The sequence below is a fragment of the Balaenoptera musculus genome, chromosome 6 (assembly GCF_009873245.2).
Source record: "Balaenoptera musculus isolate JJ_BM4_2016_0621 chromosome 6, mBalMus1.pri.v3, whole genome shotgun sequence".
Classification (NCBI taxonomy): Eukaryota; Metazoa; Chordata; class Mammalia; order Artiodactyla; family Balaenopteridae; genus Balaenoptera; species Balaenoptera musculus.
Genome location: NC_045790.1, coordinates 114,596,832 through 114,614,793, shown reverse-complemented (window position 1 = coordinate 114,614,793; position 17,962 = coordinate 114,596,832). Strand labels below are relative to the sequence as shown.

The 17,962-nt window shown below is 60.1% G+C and overlaps 1 protein-coding gene across 1 annotated transcript; it reads right to left on the bottom strand.

Annotated features, from left to right (window-relative positions):
• Positions 1-12,198: 12,198 nt before the first annotated feature.
• LCN9 (lipocalin 9) lies at positions 12,199-16,417 on the bottom strand. Its single transcript, XM_036854199.1, has 6 exons — positions 16,322-16,417; positions 15,694-15,830; positions 15,376-15,449; positions 14,936-15,046; positions 14,407-14,679; positions 12,199-12,431 (listed from the first exon to the last, which is right to left on the bottom strand). Exons 1-6 carry the CDS (start codon positions 16,415-16,417, stop codon positions 12,199-12,201), a joined length of 924 nt encoding a protein of 307 aa, XP_036710094.1.
• Positions 16,418-17,962: the final 1,545 nt, after the last annotated feature.

Genomic DNA, 17,962 nt, shown 5'->3' with positions numbered 1-17,962 from the left:
GAAAATGCAGAAGCAAAGGAAAACAGTCAAAGGAGACCAAATAATCATAGTTTAGTCATTAAGCATAGTCAAGGACCTTTAGTTCCTCCTCAAGGGCTATGGATAATACTCTGAGCCGTATCCTGTGAGCCGTCTTATAGATACTGAGACCCCCACCAGGTGGAAGAAGTGAACTACCTGATGACCAGGCTGTAGCCGGGACATAAGCTGCTGCAATTCTGAGAACTGGCCTCAAGGAAATGGGAACAAACCGACCCTGGAACTGAAGACTAACTGTACCTAAAACAATCCAGATGACGCTGATGAGAGCACCGCAGGACCAGTTTCAAGATGAGTGTCAGAGCTGACTGTGCTGTTTCTGCATGCAGCCCTCTCTCTGTCTATAAAAGCTCTTGTCCCCTGACTGTCAGTGGGGGGCCAGTCGGCCTTTGGACACGAGTCTGCCCTCCCCCCTCCCTGGTCCCCGCCCCCCACCCGGTTGCTGGCCTTGGAAATAAAGCAAACTTTCCTATCCACCAACCTTGTCTCTTTAATGGCTTTAGAGCAGCGAGCAGCCTGACCCCACTTTCAGTTACATGATCGCACCAGCGATGACAAGGACGTGGGGCAGCATGAGCTGATGCTCTGGGGAAGGGATGCTGGTCAGTTCAAAGACACGGGAGAGCCATGTGCACGGGCCGCCAAGGCCCCTGGATGCGTCTGCTGCTCTCCTGGGTGCCTCCCCACCCAGGTTTGTGCACAGAGCCCGGCCTGGAGGCCGCCCCAGGGTCACCGACAGAAGACCAGGCGACGGAGCTGTAGGCTCTTCGTACGGTGGCTCTAGAGCCGTGGGAATGGGGGCTCACAGCTGTGCCTGTGGGGCCTCCTGGGCGGTGGATACACAGGGTTTGCCGGGTGATGATTCTCGGAGCTGCACACGGCTGTTTTGCACTTTTTTGTGCGTCGTACCAAAATAAGTAGAAAGAAGGCCGTGGAGCTATTAATGTGTTGATTTGATGACTGTTTCCCCAGAGGTTTTCTCCAAGTCTCCACCCGCCCCAGGATGAGGGTGACCTGGGGGCCTGAGGGTCTGGCAGCGTGGGCGGCTGGACAGTCGGGGACACCCTCCACCAGCCCAGATGGGAGGGGCTTTGCTGAGCTGGGAGCCCCAGGCCAGTGGAAGCGCTTTGGGAACAGAGTAGCTGTGGGTGTCCGGAGATTTGGTATTTTGTCCGTGTGCCATGGTTCCGCGGCTGCAGGGGGTTTCAGCGGTGTCCACGTCGGTGCGCCGTCCGCTCGAGTTGGTGAGCGCCCGCTGCCGGGCCCCTCGACTCCAGCTTGACAGGGCTCTTGTCCCCAGGGCTGCTGGATTTTGTCATTCGTCTTTCTGCAGCGGCTGGCTGGGGGCCTCCCGAAGGGGCTGGTCTCACGGCGCCTGGGAAGCGGCTGCTGAGGGGGGCTGTGTGCAGGGAGAGGGCCGGCCTGGCCTGGCCCCGCTCAGGAGACCTCGGTCGTGGAGGGAGCAGTCAGGGTTGTGGGCAGAGGCCTTGGGGTGCGGCGGCGGGAGGGTCGGGTGGCCCAGGTAAGCCACCTGGACCAGCACGGGTGCTGGGCGGGGGGAGAGGGCGTGACAGCGAGCATCCCCGGCGGCTTCAGGACGGGGCCGCGGGGACGCCCCTGTGGGTCGGCACAGACACTGGTGGAATTGAGTCGAATGCACTCTGCACCCTGAAGCTGGGGTCGGGGTGGCGGCCGGCCTTCCCAGAGAGGTGATGGGCAGCAGGAGGGGCTGTGTGGTCCCCACGCTCCTGGCCACGGTCCAGCCTGCAAAGCACAGAGCGGCCACCGCTGGCCACAGGCCTGGAGCTCTGGGAGTGCCAGGCCGCTCACTAGCCGTCTGGCGTGAGGAGGGGACCCCCAACCCCATGCCCCAGAGAACGCGGGGTGCCCAGCGTGCCTCCTGTCGTGGAGTGCTCTCTTACCTTTAGGGTGAATTGCAAAGTCCCCGTGGGGACCAGCGTGAGTGAGGGATGCTTAAAGAGGCCACCTGATGGAGGTAGCTGGAAAAGTTTGAAGACTTTCCCGGGATCTGGGTCAATGGTCCACAAGTGGGGTGTCGGGAATGAGCCCGTTCAGGTCTCCTCAGGGAGCAGCTCCGGTTTGTGGTGCAGTGTGAGGGGCCCAGGAGCCAACAGGCTGGCAGTGGAGGGGCCACGGGGGGTGGGGCTGTGCGGGGCTGGGCTCACTGAATCCCTTCCTGTTTTCACAGATGTCGGGTGAGGCTTGGCGGGTCACTCAAGGTCACGCCTGGAGTGAGGGTGGCCGGTCAGGTCCCGGCCATGGTCCCTACCTGCGGCACTGGCCTAACTCTCCTCCCCACCCCCCAGGGGTCCCCATCTTCACTCCAGGCCGGTCTCCTGACAAGGCCAACATGCTTCCAAAACGTCAGTTCCTAATGGCTCTGTGTCACGGCATCTCCCTTCTCAGAGGAAGGCACGGCCGACTTCCGGACCCGGGGGCCTCACACCCGATCGCCCGAGTCTGTCCTCGGTGTCCTCCTCGACAGGGGCCCCATGGTGAGAGCCCTCCACCCAGAAGGGGTCCCTCCTCAGCCAGGAGCTTCGCAGCAATCACGTCACCCAGGGCCCAGGGCGCCAGGCACCCTGGCACTTTCGCAAAAGTTTCCTGAGATGCTAATTTTCAGGAACAAAAGCTGTTGTTGTGGAGGCCGCTTCCTGGAACAGACCTGTCTGAGGCCTCTGGCCTGGGACCAGCGGCTGCACACCTGTGTTCCTGCCCGCGTGGCAGGTGTGGAGACCAAAGCCTTCATCCTTGTCCTGGGGCCCAGGTGACCTCAGCCACCTGCAGGCACTCATGTCAGTGTGACCAGCTTGCCTCCTCCACCTTCCAGCCTCCACGGAGACCGGTTGCCAGGGTGACACTGAGAACAACGAGAAGCTGGTAGCTGTTTAACACCGCGGCCAGCTCCGCAGCAGCAAGGGAGCCGCACCTGGGCAGGCGGTCAGAAGGAGGCGGGGCCACACCTGGGCAGGTGGTCAGAAAGAGGCGGGGCCGCACCTGGGCAGGTGGTCAGAAGGAGGCGGTCCTATCTTGGGGCTGGCAGTGGGCCTTCCGCAGGTGGTTGTTCAAGTGACCCTGAAGCCTCTCACCTTCTGAGACGGCCCACACTCTTATCTATGGAGCGTGTAGCTCTCTAAATAAACCTGCCTTTACTTAAAAAAAAAAGTGACCCTGCAGACCCCACAGCCCAGTGGCCTGAGATCTGTCCCTGGGGCTCCCTCAACCCTCCACCTTCCAGGCTGGCAGGATGCAGAGATTCAGTTGTCCTGCACCGCATCCTGCCCCGCATGCCAACACCAGGCTGCCCGGTGTCACCCCCCCGCCCGTCTGTGAGGCTGGTCCTGTGTGTACAGGTAGTTCTCCCCACTAGTGAGTCGTTTCAGGAGGGGCTGGTCTACCCTGCCCTTGCTGCTGTCCTCCCAGAAGTCTTTGATTGACCCCTGATGTCGCTCTGTCCTCTGATGGTGTGTGTGTGTGTGCCAGCCTGCAGGCGGCAAAGTCACTGACGCGGTGAACGTTAGACCAGGAAATGAAGACCTGGCTTTTCCGTAGGGACGCCTGCCACCAAGATGCCAGCGGCTCCTGGGGTTCCTCTGGTGCAGCCGTTGAAACGGCTCTCGTATGTGATGGGGTCTCATACTTTCATTTTAGCTGTATTTGAAATTCACAAAAACAGTATCACAGGGCATATTCTTTTGTGTCTAGCTTATTATGCAGGAAATATTGTGTTTGTGAGATTCATCCATATTATGTTTAAATTAATTAATTTTTTATTGTGCTACAACATACCTAACGTAACATTTACCATCTTAACCACTTTTAAGTGCACAGCTCGGTGGCATCAAGCACATTCACATTGTTGTGCAACCATCACCACATCCGTCTCCAGAACTTTCTCATCTTCCCAAACTCTGTCCCCACTAAACACTAACTCCCCTCCCCCTCCCCCAGCCCCTGAACCCCAGCATCTAATTTCTGTCTCTATGGATTTGACTCCTCTAGGGACCTCATATAAGTGGATCCTACAGGATTTGTCTTTTTTTTTTTTTTTTTTTTTTTTTTTCTTTTTCTTTTTTTTAAAATTTTATTTATGTATTTATTATTTATTTTTGGCTGTGTTGGGTATTCGTTTCTGTGCGAGGGCTTGCTCTAGTTGTGGCAAGTGGGGGCCACTCTTCATCGCGGTGCGCGGGCCTCTCACTGTTGCGGCCTCTCCCGTTGCGGAGCACAGGCTCCAGATGCGCAGGCTCAGTAGTTGTGGCTCACGGGCCCAGTTGCTCCGCGGCATGTGGGATCCTCCCAGACCAGGGCTCGAACCCGTGTCCCCTGCATTGGCAGGCAGATTCTCAACCACTGCGCCGGCAGGGAAGCCCTAGAAATGTATATATATATATATATATTTGAATTCTGGGATTTCTCTTTATTTCTTTTTATAGTTTTTATATCTCTGAGGTGTCCCATGTTTTTGTTCTTTTTGAGCATACTTTTCCATCCTATTCCTGAACATACGTACTTAGGAATCTGTCTGGTGACTCCGATTCTGGCTCACCAGGGCAGTAGCCTGCGTCTGGGTTCTGTTTCCTTTCATTACGTGTTCGCTGGTTTGGTGTTGTATCTGGATACCATGAAGGGTGCGGTTTAGATTCTCAATTCTGTTTTGCTACTCCCAAGAGTCCTTGGCAGTCAGTTTCTTGGCTGGCTCTGTTCCCTCCGTGTGGTGGGTCAGAAGTGTCTGTCCATCCTTTCGGGCCTGGCTGGGCTGCAGGTCTATCCTCCCACGGGGAACCAGGAGCTGCGGGGACTCAGGGCCTGCCCTCCATGGCACTCTGCCTCCTGGGGTTCCCTTTCCTCCCCAGCTGGTTCTTCAGGCCAGGAAGACCCAGAGTTCCTGTCGAGTGTAGCCACCCAGCCTGAGCCAAACAGGGCCCGTGCTCAGACAGAAAGCTGCTTAACAAAAAGGGGAAAGTCAGCCAGCGCTATTTTCTATCCCCAAGGCCAACTTCTCTCCAGTTTCTGCTGTCTGTTGGTCACTCTCCAGTACCTTTGGAGAGTTGTTTTTATATTTTCTGCAGACTTGTCAGTTACTCTGTGTGAGTGGTGGGGATGGTCTGATGGCAGCGACTGTGTTCCTGGCAGCAGGGCCTGGACTCGTGTGTCTGATGGGTCAGGATGACACAGATGGTCGTCGGGCAGGGCAGGAGCAGCGTGACCCAGTACGAGGCTGCTGTGGTGGGAGGAGGTGGCGGCTTGGACCAGGGGGCAGCAGTGGGGCGGGTGAAGGGGGTCGGATTCTGTTTTGAAAAGAGAGTCGAGGATGTGCTGAGGGGTCGGATGAGGATATGGGAGAGAGGGGCCTGAGGACTTAAGCGTGTGTGTGGCGCTGGCCTCCACCCTCTTTTCCTCCCGCATTTGTAAGCTAGGAAATGTCTCTGGGGGCTTCCCTGGTGGCACAGTGGTTAAGAATCCGCCTGCCAATGCAGGGCACACGGGTTTGAGCCCTGGTCCGGGAAGACCTCACATGCCGCGGAGCAACTGAGCCCGTGCGCCACAACTACTAAGCCTGCGCTCTACAGCCCGCAAGCCACAACTACTGAGCCTGCGTGCCACAACTACTGAAGCCCACATGCCACGACTACTGAAGCCCACGTGCCTAGAGCCCGTGCTCTGCAACAAGAGAAGCCACCGCAATGAGAAGCCTGTGCACCGCAATGAAGAGTAGCCCCGGCTTGACCCAACTAGAGAAAGCCTGCGTGAAGCAACAAAGACCCAACGCAGCCAATAACTAAAAAAAAAAAAAAAAGTCTGCCCGAGTGACTGGGAAGATGCAAGAGGGCGGGCGAAGCCGGGTCCGCTCTAGACGCAGGAGTGGACGTCAGTGGACGTGCAGAGCTGGCGGTGCTGGGCGCTCTGGGGACGGCGGCTGCACCACAGAGTAGGTTCCAGAGCCACTGCCTGGCCCTGTGCTTGAAGCCATGAGATGTGCAGGGTCCCTGTGGGGCTGAGCGTGGAGAGGAGGTGATGCATGATGACTCCTGGGCTTTTTGCACGGAAGCACCTGAGACTAGGGTGGAGTGAGGGGTCCAGGGCTGCCACTTCCTGGCGGGGAGGCCCCGGGCAAGCCGCGCGGAGTGTCAGGGCACCCTGGGAAGGAACTGGAGTAAGACATCGTCTCACAAGGCCTTTGAGAGGAAGAACGGGATGGGGCAGTGTACGTGTGAGAGTGATCTGGGCACAGCCGAGGACCGTGTAAGTGGACAAATCACTTCCAGGCGGCTTGAGCCAGAGCCAGGCCCTGGCCCTGGCCTTCCGGCCACGAGGTGAGCCCCTGGGCGAGCCTTTCCCCCCACTGGGTCCCCCCGACCCTCGGACTCCTGGAGCTCGGGGAATCTGCTGCTGGTCCGTGAGCCCCCAAGCCTACCCACCGCCCTGCCCCTGCCAGGTCTGGTGCCCCTAAGTTCAGTCTGTTTGGGGATAGCCATGGGGGTGGGGGAACACCTGGTATGGCCCATCTCAGAGAGGGATGTTTGTGCCACTTAGAAGCGGCCAGGGCTCCCTGGACCATCCAGGCACACTCGAGGGACCCCCAGCCTCATTTCAGGCCAAGGGGGTCCGAGCAGTGTGGCCGGGGACCAGTCCTCCGAGGCCCCTCCCCCAAGTGTTTTTCTGACATTATCCCAGCAAGGCCAGGTGGCGTCCATCCATCGCAGGCTTGGTGACGTGCGCAAAAAGAGGCTGCAAAAACACTGACTTTGGAAAATGCCGGCACCTCAGGGAGCCTGGCTGCCTGGGGCAGAAAGCGGCCGAAGTCCCTCTGAGGACAGAGGGCATGGGTGGGGTCGCGCTTGGCCTGAGTCCCCCACCTGCAGAGCATTCAGTTTGCAGAGGCCACTCACGGGAGCCAAGCTCCGTTTCCTCCTCCGCAGTTGGAATTAAAGGCTCCGAGTGAGGGGTCCCTGGCCGGTCCCCCCACGGCAGCTCCCGGGTCACGTGTGTGTCCTTGGCCGGAGCCTGCAGCCGGACAGGCAGACAGTGGGATGGCGATGGGGAGGTGGGCACAGGAAGCAGCCTGGCCGCCCCCCTCCCTCCCCAGCGCCCTTACCCTGGTCTCTGCAGGTTGGGCTGCTGGAGAGCACGCGGGCGCCCGCTTAAGCCCCACTGTCAGATGATGAATAATATTTTAGTACAAGCATGGCCCATATTGCGGGCATCTGTATTTTTATTTGCTGAATCTGGCAATCCCATCCCAGGGGCCCGAGCTCTAAACCCCATTCTCTCCTCCCCACCACATGCCGTCGGTGGGCTCCCCATCCTAAGGGACCTTCCCTGCAACGTCCCCACGTCTGTCTGTCTTTCCCTCCAGTCCCAGCTCTAGCTGCACCTCCCACCTGTCTCTGGCCCTGTAACGCTGCGTGGTGACCCTCGGAGGCCTGTCCACCTCACTAGCCCTCCAGGGGGCGGAGCTGCAGTGCGTGAGCCACCTGCCTCAGCCGGCGTCTGCGCCCAGATGGGCCACCCACCCCCATTCACCAACCCCCATGCATCACCTTCCAGGGCCCCCGGTGGGCTGGGTGCTGGGGAAACGGTGAGGAGGCCGTCCATGGCCCTGGGGACTGGTTCCGTGGGTGGGGTGGACAGGCCAGGGCTAATGCCTCCCTGTGTCACGGTCCTCGCCCTCAATGCCACTGTGCAGGGTCACTACTCCAGGGCCCTTGCCGCGGCCTGGAGCCCCAGATGCCCGGCTCCCTCCATGCCCCATTCATTCTGGAACTCTGAGCCTGGCACCTCTTACGAGGCTGAGTTTGGGGGGTGCCGCTCAAGCTCGGAGAAAGCGACACAGAGGTGACGGGTGGGCCTGGGGCTCCAGGGCTGTGGGTCCCATGAGGTCGGCTGGCGGGGCCTTCCTTGCCTCCAAGAGGGCAACCTTTTCCCCGGGCATGGCCAAGGTCCCCTCCGCCTCATGGGCCAAACCCGGCCCTGGTGCTGACCGGACCCTGGCTTTGAAATGCCCGTCTTTAAGAGCAGCACGGAGGGCCAGATCTCAGGACGCGGCCTCAGAGCATCCAGCCCCTGACCATCCACTGACCGCGAGGGAGGAAAGGCCACCGCCCTGGCTCCTGGCTCAGAGCACAGACACCGAGATTGATTATTTAATTGGGGCATTTGCGTGTCAGACTCTTTGCTGGGTGCTGAGAATACAGTGATGGCCAAGCAGGCCCAGACCCACCCTTGTAACTCACGGCTCCCGCTCAACTGTCTCAGCAGCAGGAATCACGCCAAGGCAGTGCTGGTGTCACGTGGTCTGTCGGCGGTGTTCCAGGCGCTCCACACGTATCCACTGACTTAATCCCTGCCATGACAACCTTTCGGCTTAGGTGCTCTTATTATCCGCAATTGCGGGTGTGGAAACTGAGGCCCAGAGAGGCCCAGAACCGTGGCCAAGATCACACAGCTGGTAGGCGGCAGTCTGCTCCAGCATCCTGCAGGTGCCAGAGGGGAGGAGGGTGCAGGCAGCCCTAGCGCACAAACATCACTGGTGAGGGCAGGTAAAGGGGTTGAAGTTTCCGTGTTTCCACCTGCTGGGAGTCAGGGCCAACGAAACATGAGCTACTTTCTCGCCCAGGAGATCAGGTCTGAGACGCACCTGGTTGTGGGGAGGTGGCACCTGGGGCGTGGAGGGCAGAGCCACTTGGGGTGAGATGCATACACCCAGCCTCCGGGCCAGTGGAAAATTAGGCCAAAGGCGCCAGTGCTCGTGGATGGACACACACAGAAGTACAGAGACCCCCCCCCCTTCTAAGAATTGCGAGAGGAGGGGACGAGGGGGGATCTAGTTATACTGTAGCTACAATCAAGTTGGGCCCTCCTTTTTTTAAAAAAAGAAAACAGAAACAAACTATTTATTTATTTATTTATTTATTTATTTGGCTGCACCGGGTCTTGGTTGTGGCATGCGGGATCTTTTTAGTAGCGGCATGTGGGCTTCTTAGTTGTGGCATGCATGTGGGATCTAGTTCCCCGACCAGGGATCGAACCCGGGCCCCCTGCATTGGGAGCACAGCGTCTCACCCACTGGGCCACCAGGGAAGTCCCCTGGGTCCTCCTTACAGCTCTAACTGGTGTCCGGCAACCTGGTCCTCTATGTCCTCCCGGTGAGGGGCAGAGCTGGGAGGTGGCAGAGATTCGAGCTCCTGGGACTGGGAACAGCTCCTTGGGTTGGGGAGCTGGGTGGGCGGGCACCCCAGAGCCCCTCTGTGGACAGTTTCAGGTCAGACGTGCGGGACCTGCTGTCCTCTATGGTCTCTGGCTGCAGCCATGTCAGTGGGTTTCCTCTGACCTCCAGGGACGACCCGGCCATGAGTTTAGCAGGTCTGCTGGGCCCTTCGGCCCATCCTCCGCATGCACCATGTCATGTCCACGCTGCCCTGGTCCCGCGGCCGCACCAAGTTTGGTGGCTGCAGGAGCCCCAAATGCCCTGAGGGGCCCTGGCCTTTCCGTGCCCCCGGCTCGCTGCGGGGAGGGGTCGGGGGGGGTGGGGGGTGGGGGGTGAAGATGTGATTCCAGGCACGTTTCTTGGGAATGATTGAAAAATCTGAGCTTCAGGAGGGCTTTGAAAGCGGACACCAGGTGGGCACACAGTGCCGACGTGCCCGGGTGGAGGTGCAGCTGGCCTTCCCCAGAGGAGGGTCTGCCGGCTTCATGCAGGGACGGTGCCAGGCCTGGGGGTGACACTGGCTGATTCAGGATGGGGACCTGTGGGTGAGCTGACCTTGCCCAGTCCCCTCCCACCCCCCGCACGAGCTCCCCACGCCGCCCACCTGAATCGCTGGACAGAACCTGGCCGCTGCCTTGCCGAGCTCTGCGGGGTTGGGGTCTCGTCCCCCTCCCCGGTGCCCCTTGCTCCTGGACCTGCCTCTCCTGGCTGCGCGCATGTTTGCCTGTGGGGTTGGCGGCCAGGCCCTTCTCCTCCGCCCCCTTTCTAGCAGCGGGCCCTGCCGGGAGGCGTCCCAAGCTTGGACGTGGCAGCAGGAGGTCAGCCCGCGCGCACTGGGACCACTGGCCTCTATTTTCTGGTCTCTCTACCTCCACACCCAGGGCTTTGTGCCTGGAGGGGAAGGGCACACGGGCACCTCCTCTCCCCTCGGTCCCACCCAAGCGGGGCCCGGCCCTCTGTGTCCTGCTGCCGCTCTGCCCGGAGACTCCGCTGGGCCCGGGTCGTGTCTGGACAACACCCACAGGGGGGGCCCTCCTCCTGCCCTCTGCCAGCTGAGGCCAAGAAAGAAGGACGCTACCTTCCGGAGAGGAAACCTTTGGGGGATCCGGGGTGAAAGAGGACGGCCGCGTGCATGGACGCCTCTTGCCCGGCTGGGTGCGGCGGGGGCGGCCACCCTTCCTTCCGGTCCTCCCCCGGCTGGCCCTGCACTCTGACCCTCCCCGCTTAGCTGGACTCCAGAGCTGCCCCCGCCCCGGGGCTCCCCACACCCACGCTGGACAGGCAGAGTCCCATCCAGTGGTGAGTCACACTGCTCTGCGGGGTGGGTCCTGGGGACCCCCGCTCACAGGTCCAGGAGACTCAGGACGTCGACGCCCCTGCCCCTGCTGGCCCCAGCCTGCAAAACTGCCGCTGGAGTCCCCAGCGATGGCCCTGGGTGCTTGGCTCGGGCCCCCGCCGCCTTGGCGATAGGCACCTTCGGGTGGGCGTCTGGGTGTAAAGATCACTGATGTGACAGGGGCCGCGTGGGGCGGGGTGTGCAGTTATCGGGGTTACCGATGTTCTTTTCTCCTGAAAACAAAATCTTTTGTAATCATAGCAAGTGGAATGAATATAGACGCTGAGAATGTTCCTGCTTAAGACCCCGCTGGCATTCTGGGGCGACTGCATGTCTTTTCTACCTACTGTCCTCGAGCCAGCTTACTTAGTTTTTTGTAAATCGAAGTATAGTTGATTTACAATGTTTCAGGTGTACAGCAACATGATTCAGTTTTATATATATATATATTCTTCTTCAGATTATTTTTCCATTATAGGTTATTACAAGGTATTGAGTATAGTCCTCTGTGTTATACAGTAGGTCCTTGTTATCTATTTTATATATAGTAGCGTGTATCTGTGAATCCCAAATTGCCGATTTATCTCCCCCACTATCCTCTTTGGTAACCATAAGTTTGTTTTCTATGTCTGTGAGTCTATTTCTATTTTATAAATAAGTTCATTTGTATTATTTCTTTAGATTCCATATATAAGTGATATCATTTATAATTTTTGTCTTCCTCTGTCTGACTTACTTCACTTAGTATGACAATTTCCAGGTCCATCCATGTTGCTGCAAATGGCGTTATTTCATTCTTTTATGGCTGGATAGTGTTCCATTGTATATCTGTACCACATCTTCTTTACCCACTCATCTGTCGATGGACACTTGGGTTGCTTCCATGTCTTGGCTATTGTAGATAGTGCTGCAGTGAGCATTGGGGTGCATGTATCTTTTCGAGTTAGAGTTTTCTCTGGATACATGCCCAGGGGCTCTGACCCCTGGACGGTGGGGCCCAGCTTCCCTGCCCGCTGCACCTGTTACCTTGTCCATCTGGGGGTCTGTGGGTTTGGGTTGGGCAGTAGCCCGCCGGCCAGCCCCAGCTCCAGCCCCGCACTAAGCTCCACAGCCTGGCTCGGATGGCCAGGGCCCTGGAGACTCTCCGCTCTGGGATCAGCTCGCCTCTAAGACTCCCCCTGGGGTGGGTGGTGCTTCCCTGTGGCCCAGGGTCGTCAACCACCTCCCAAGCATCAATGTGGGCGGCCCCTGTTCTCCCCAGACGCCAGCCTTCCGCACCAGCAGGCCCCGGCCATGGCCCAGCAGGCTGGACCGAGTTTCCGGACAGGGAGCTGGAGGCCGGCCTGGCCATGAGAGTGCGGGGTGCCCCTGGCCCCCTGCCCATCCGGATGGAGCCTCTTTGTCCCAGCATCTGGCTCCTCTGGAAGGGACACAAAACTCTCCGTCCCCACAGCCTGGAGCCCTGGTCCTCATGCAGCCGGACTCAGCGATCATGAACAGACACCGGTGCTGGGCGGGGCTGGTCCCTGAGGGAAGCGCCCTTGGGGTTTGGGGCTGGCCCTCGGTCCTCTCCTGCTGCCCCCAGCAGCCGTCAGCCTTTGCCCCATCCTGGGGGTTTCGGGCGCAGCCGGCCATGGGGAGGGTCTCCGGCGGTGCTCGCCTGCGGAGGAAGGGGTGGCGCCAGCCGCTCCTCAGCCTGGGGCATCCCCTTGCCCTGCCCGGTGGCTCCCCGCTCGAGCTGCACTGCAGGCGGGTAGGCGTTTACGGAGCGTATGTGGGTAGTTTGGCTCCTGTTCAGACGGGGAGGGGGGAGGCGGGGTAACCCTGGGAGGGGGGCAGAGGGTCTGGGAGGCAGGGGCACTGGGGTGGTGGAGCTGCCCCGTCCAGTGGGTCAGGGGAGGAGCCTGGTAACATTTACCTGGTTGACTCGGAAGGAAGGACAAACTCTCTCTCTATTTTATTTTTTTTAAAATTTTATTGGAAATACATTTCTTTTTTTTTTTTTAATTAATTTATTTTTGGCTGCGTTGGGTCTTCGTTGCTGTGTGTGGGCTTTCTTTTTAGTTGCAGTGAGCAGGGGCTACTCTTCATTGCCGTGCGCGGGCCTCTCATTGTGGTGACCTCTCTCGTCTTGGAGCACAGGCTCTAGAGCGCAGGCTCAGTAGATGTGGTGCACGGGCCTAGCTGCTCTGCAGCATGTGGGATCTTCCTGAACCAGGGCTCGAACCCGTGTCCCCTGCATTAGCAGGCGGATTCCTAACCACTGCGCCACCAGGGAAGCCCCATTCTCTCTCTTTTTAACCTTTTTTTTGAGAGAACTGAGGACTCACATGCAGGTGTGAGAACGAATACAGACAGCTCCCGGGTCCCTTCGTCCACTCTCCCCCTGCTGGCCTCCTGTGCGGCTGTGGGGCAGCACCCCACCTGGACGCTGGCGTTGGTACCACCCGTGCTCATGCAGATCCCTCGACACGGGCGCTGCGGGTGTGAGTGTGTATTTCGTGCCGGGCTCCCGCGTCCGCCGCAGCCCAGATACAGAACCTTCCATCCCCACGAGAACACCCTTCTCCTCTGGCCCCTCCCGCCCCTAGCCCCTGAAATCACTGGTTTTGCCACCTGGAGATTGTTGTGTGAACGGAATCCCACAGGGCAGCCTTGAGACCCATCGTCCTGCCCCTTTCCCGTGGAGCTGTGTCCGCTGTGTGGCTGGACCACACTTTGTTCAGCCGCTCGCCTGCTGGGGGGCACGGGCTGTCGCAGCTGGGGCAGGACGCACAGAGTGTGCAGAGGCTTTTGTGTGGACGCGTTTTCATGTCTCGTGGGTGGATGCCCAGTGGACGATCACTTTTAACCCACGAAATAACCGTGGGCTGTTGGGAAACCCCCCCATGTATTCACCAAGACGTGGGGTGAGGGCAGGGGTCATGTGTCTCCGAGGGACGGCTGAGCGGGGAGCGGGGAGAGGCAGGACCTGGTTGGCTACCTCAGGACCCGCCCCCCAAACCTCACAGATGCTCATCAGAGGTGCCCGAGGGCCCCCGCTTCTCAGATGAGGTGCTTCAGAGGGGCAGTCCCTGGGGAAGGAGAGGTGGTCTTATTTGGGGGGGGGGGGCTGGTTCCTGAGGAGGGAGGCCAGCTGGAGAAGGAGCTTGTGTTGGGTAGATGGTGCCCACCCACCCCCCCCACCTAAATACGTCCACGTTCAGATCTCAGCGTCTGGAACCGGTGAACAGGAACTTATCTGGAAAAAGATCCTTTGCAGATGGGATTAGGGTGAGGCTATTGAGACGAGGTCATCCTGGATAAACCCGGTGGGCCCTCCACCAACGGCGGGTGTCCTCACAAGAGACAGAAGACGAGAGACACGGCCACAGAGCAGAAGCCGTGTGACCACGGAGCTGAGACTGGGGTGGTGCGGCCACAAGCCCGAGGAGCTGGACGCAGCAGGAAGGACCCTCCCCTGCAGCCTCCAGAGGGAGCTCAGCCCTGCCCACACCTGGATTTCAGACTTCTGGGCTCCAGAACTGCAACAAGAGAATAAACTTCTGTTGTCTGGAGCCCCTGTTTGGGGTCCAGTGTTACGGCCGCCGCCTCAGGACAGGGATACGGGGCACGTTTGCTGAGGCCCCACCACCCCAGGAGGCTCCCTGTTACGTGGCAGGAGAACCCCGCGGGCAGGGTGAGGGATAGGCTTGGAGAAGCGGCCTCCCCCCTCCATTGGGCTTCCTCTGCCACCCTGGCCGCCCGACCACCCCCCAGCCGCGCTCACGCACCGGAAGGCCTGGGTGGGCTCCTCTACCTCCTGTGCTTTCTACAAGGATCTGGGGAGACAGCCGGCCTCTCAGACGGGGTATCGCGGGGGTCCCCGCCCCGCCCCAGGCCCTGGACTCCCGCCGAGGCCGGGCTGAGGGGACGCCCCCTGGAGCTTCTCGCTTGCCCAGGCTGCTGGCTGGAAGGCAGTGAGGCCTACCGTTGTTGCTGAGGTTGACGATATTTTCTGGGCCGAGTCCGTGTGATTTGCAGAGTTTTTCAAATCTGTCCAGGAAGCTGGGTTTCAGCTCTGGGAACCGTCCTGAGGACAGAACAGCAGGGGTCAGGATCCCTCACCGGCCATTTGGGACCGTGTGGGGAGGGGACAGCGTGGTGGGTGCCCGGTGGGGCGGCGGAGGCACCTGGGCCCGGTCCACACCCGCCCCGAGGCACGATGGGCTGTGGGCAGCCTGGCCGTGGGGACCTCGGGGCGTGTCGAGACCCCCTGGGATGGGGCTGTGTTCAGAGTAGGGGCCCCGGGGCCCGGCCCTGCCCTGTCCCGCGGACGGCGGCTGTACCGTAGAGCGCCAGCACTTGCGTCTCCGTCCTGTTCCTGAAGTTCCGCAGGCGGAAGGTCACGTACCGCAGGTAGTCGGCCTCCAAGACCTGTAGCCGGTTCTCCCCCAAGTCTGCGTGGAAGCTCTGCTCAGCCTTGCCCAGGCCCCCGCCAGTGCCCGCATCCCCAGGAGGCCACGGGCACGGACCCTTGTGGGTGGAGGGGCGGGTGGAGACCCCCGCCGCCCCCGAGGGCCCACCCAGGCTCGCCTCCCCGAATCCTGGGCTGGCTCTCCTGCCTCCCCAGGGGCCTGGGTGGGGAGTGGGGGGAACCCATGCCCTTACAGGCCAGGCCCACTCCTCTCACTACGGGGTCAGCAGTCAAGAGGCCTCACAAAATCCCCTAAATCAGAGCTCACTAGGAGTGGGGCCCTCAGACAAGGCAGAACCCGCGTTCACGTACAGGTGATGGTGTATTCTCTGCTCTTGTCTGTTTTATCACAGACCATGGCCACATCCACGCCCTCGGTATGCAACCTGGAAACCAGCGGGGTGGTGCCCGCAGCGGGACTCCACCCGAAAGTGGTGTGACCAGCTCCTTCCATCCCTCCAGCCTCGTCCCCATGCCCTCTGCACCCCTACCCCGGCCTCAGCACTCTGCTGTCCCCCACCCGGTGCCCCCAGCCCCCCATGCAGCACCCCCAGGTGGCCAGAAGCTGATCCACACGGGTGGGTGGGGGCATCCGTCCCCCCCAGTTCCAGAGAATGTGGGCACACTCACATGAAGTGGAAGCTGAACTTCAGGCCACCATTTTCTAAGCTTTTGATACTCTGCATGAAGACCCTCAGATCCCCGTCTTCTTCTATCTGCCTCATGTCGTCTGCGGCCATGGAAATAGAACACCAGGTCCCCAAAACCTGGAGACAGAGGCTGCGGTGGGTGTGAGAGCCCATGGGGCATCCTGGATTTCTTCTTGGTGCCTCCCTCCTCGGGCCAGACCCTGGGCGTATGGCTCCCAACCAGGGACCCGTCTGCCCTCCCAGGGACCCCTCTGCCCCCCATGGAACCCCTCTGTCCCCCAAGGAACCCCTCTGCCCCTCAAGGGACCCCTCTGCTCCCCATGGAACCCCTCTGCCCCCCAAGGGACCCCTTTGCCCCCCCAGGGACCCCTCTGCCCCCCAAAGGACCCCTCTGCCTCCCAAGGGACCCCTCTGCCCCCCAAGGGACCCCTCTGCCTCCCAATGACCCCTCTGCCTCCTGGGGACCCCTCTGCCCTCCAGGCTGCCGTTGCACCTGGGGGTGAGAGCCTCAGGAACAGCAACCTGTCACAGGTCAAAGCCCCCAGGTGGAGGCAGGGCAGGTGCCCTGCAGCCAAGCCCCCGGAGAAGGCCCAGGACCTCAGCCCCACCTTGGAGATGTCATGGTTTCTCCGCACGATTCTCTGGAGGTTGAAGTCCTGGGCGGAGACCAGGCTCGGCTCCAGGCTCAGCAGGAGCAGTGCCATGCCCTCCGGTGGGTGCCTGCCCTGAGGCCTGCCCCCTCTATCCCCCTTCCTGCGCTGCGGTTTCCGGCCGCAGTCTTCCGTGTCCTCCGCACAGGCTGCTGCTTGCTGGGAACACGGCCAAAAGCCGCCGCAGCCACCCCCGCTTCTCACAGTGTCCTCCCTCAGCGACAGCTGGCCCTGGAATCTGCCCGGATGGGGGTCCGGCTGGGTCTGAAGCTGCAAAGGGAAGTGGGGACAGGGCGGCGTCTTGGCCTGAAGCCCCACCGGCTGCAGAGGCGAGTGACGCTGGGGCCTCTCGGAGCTGTAGGACGTGGGCAGCAGAGGACGCTGCCCTTGGAGGGGTCACTCCTGCCCCTTCCAGCCCAGCCCGGCCTGGGAGCTCCTATTTGAGAGCATTGATGTGCCCGGGCAGCCACGCGTGCAGGTCGGGGTCCTGAGCAGAGGTGGGCAAGTCCCGGCTCCGCTTCTGCATCTGGGCACAAGGTGAGCTGCTGGGCGGGGTGCGGGGTGGGGGCTGAGCTGGACCAACCAGGACATCGGACACTAAATCCTTTTTTATCTTTTTAATTTATTTTTCAAAATTTTATTTATTTATTTATTCATTGGCTGCGTTGGGTCTTCGTTGCTGCGCGCGTGCTTTCTCTAGTTGCGGCGAGCGGGGGCTCCTCTTCATTGCGGTGCGCGGGCTTCTCTTTGCGGTGGCTTCTCTTGTTGTGGAGCACGGGCTTTAGGCACGTGGGCTCAGTAGTTGTGGCACGCGGGCTCAGTAGTTGTGATGCACGGGCTTAGCTGCTCCACGGCCTGTGGGATCCTCCCGGACCAGGGATCAAACCCATGTCCCCTGCACTGGCAGGTGGATTCTTAACCACTGTGCCACCAGGGAAGTCCCACTAAATCCTATTTTAAATAACAGACACAGTTTATGTATTGACTGAATATTTTTTTATTGGGCACCTACTATGTCCAGGCACTGGGATTAGAGTGAAGAACCTGGTCTCAGGAGGGCTGTGCTCCAAAGGGGACGCAGGCATTAGACAAACAGAAAATGACAAACGGCCCCCTCCTCCCCCACCTCCTGACCCCACCACTGGCCTTCCCCGTGCCTTGGACGGGCCGACCTTCCTCTGACCGGAACCTCCCTCCTGCTCAGCGGGGTTCCCAGACCAGCCGCCTGCAGCTCATTCGGTCCCTGTACATCCTGTGCTCTTTGGTCACACCACTCACCCCGGCCTGACCATCAGCCATTGGCAGCTTCTCCCCGTCCTCGGCCACTGTGAGGACAGGGGACAGTGGGAGAGCAGGGAGGGTATGAAGACAGAGCTGGTGCCTTTGGTCCACAGTGAAATTCCCAGAGATGGGCTGGGAGTTGCTTCTTCACAGAAGCCCTCTTTGCTCACCCAGGTCCCCCAGGACCCCCGTTTGAAGGTCGCAGTCTCTGTCGCAGAGGACAGCTGTGACGTGCCTCCGGGCGTCAGGATTTCTATGGCCTCACAGGATGAGCAGGAGTCTTGGTGGTTTGGTGCTGGGGTCACGTGACTGTCTCTG

What these genes read in the sequence shown, in the direction of transcription:
- LCN9 (XM_036854199.1), bottom strand. Translation starts at nt 16,417, where the DNA reads ATGGCACTGCTCCTGCTGAGCCTGGAGCCGAGCCTGGTCTCCGCCCAG. An exon ending in CAGAGAATACACCATCACCT is followed by an intron (nt 15,047 to 15,375) that starts GTACGTGAACGC and finishes GCTTCCACGCAG; the next exon opens with ACTTGGGGGAGAACCGGCTA. An exon ending in CCTTGTAGAAAGCACAGGAG is followed by an intron (nt 12,432 to 14,406) that starts GTAGAGGAGCCC and finishes CCCCCCTCCCAG; the next exon opens with GGTTACCCCGCCTCCCCCCT.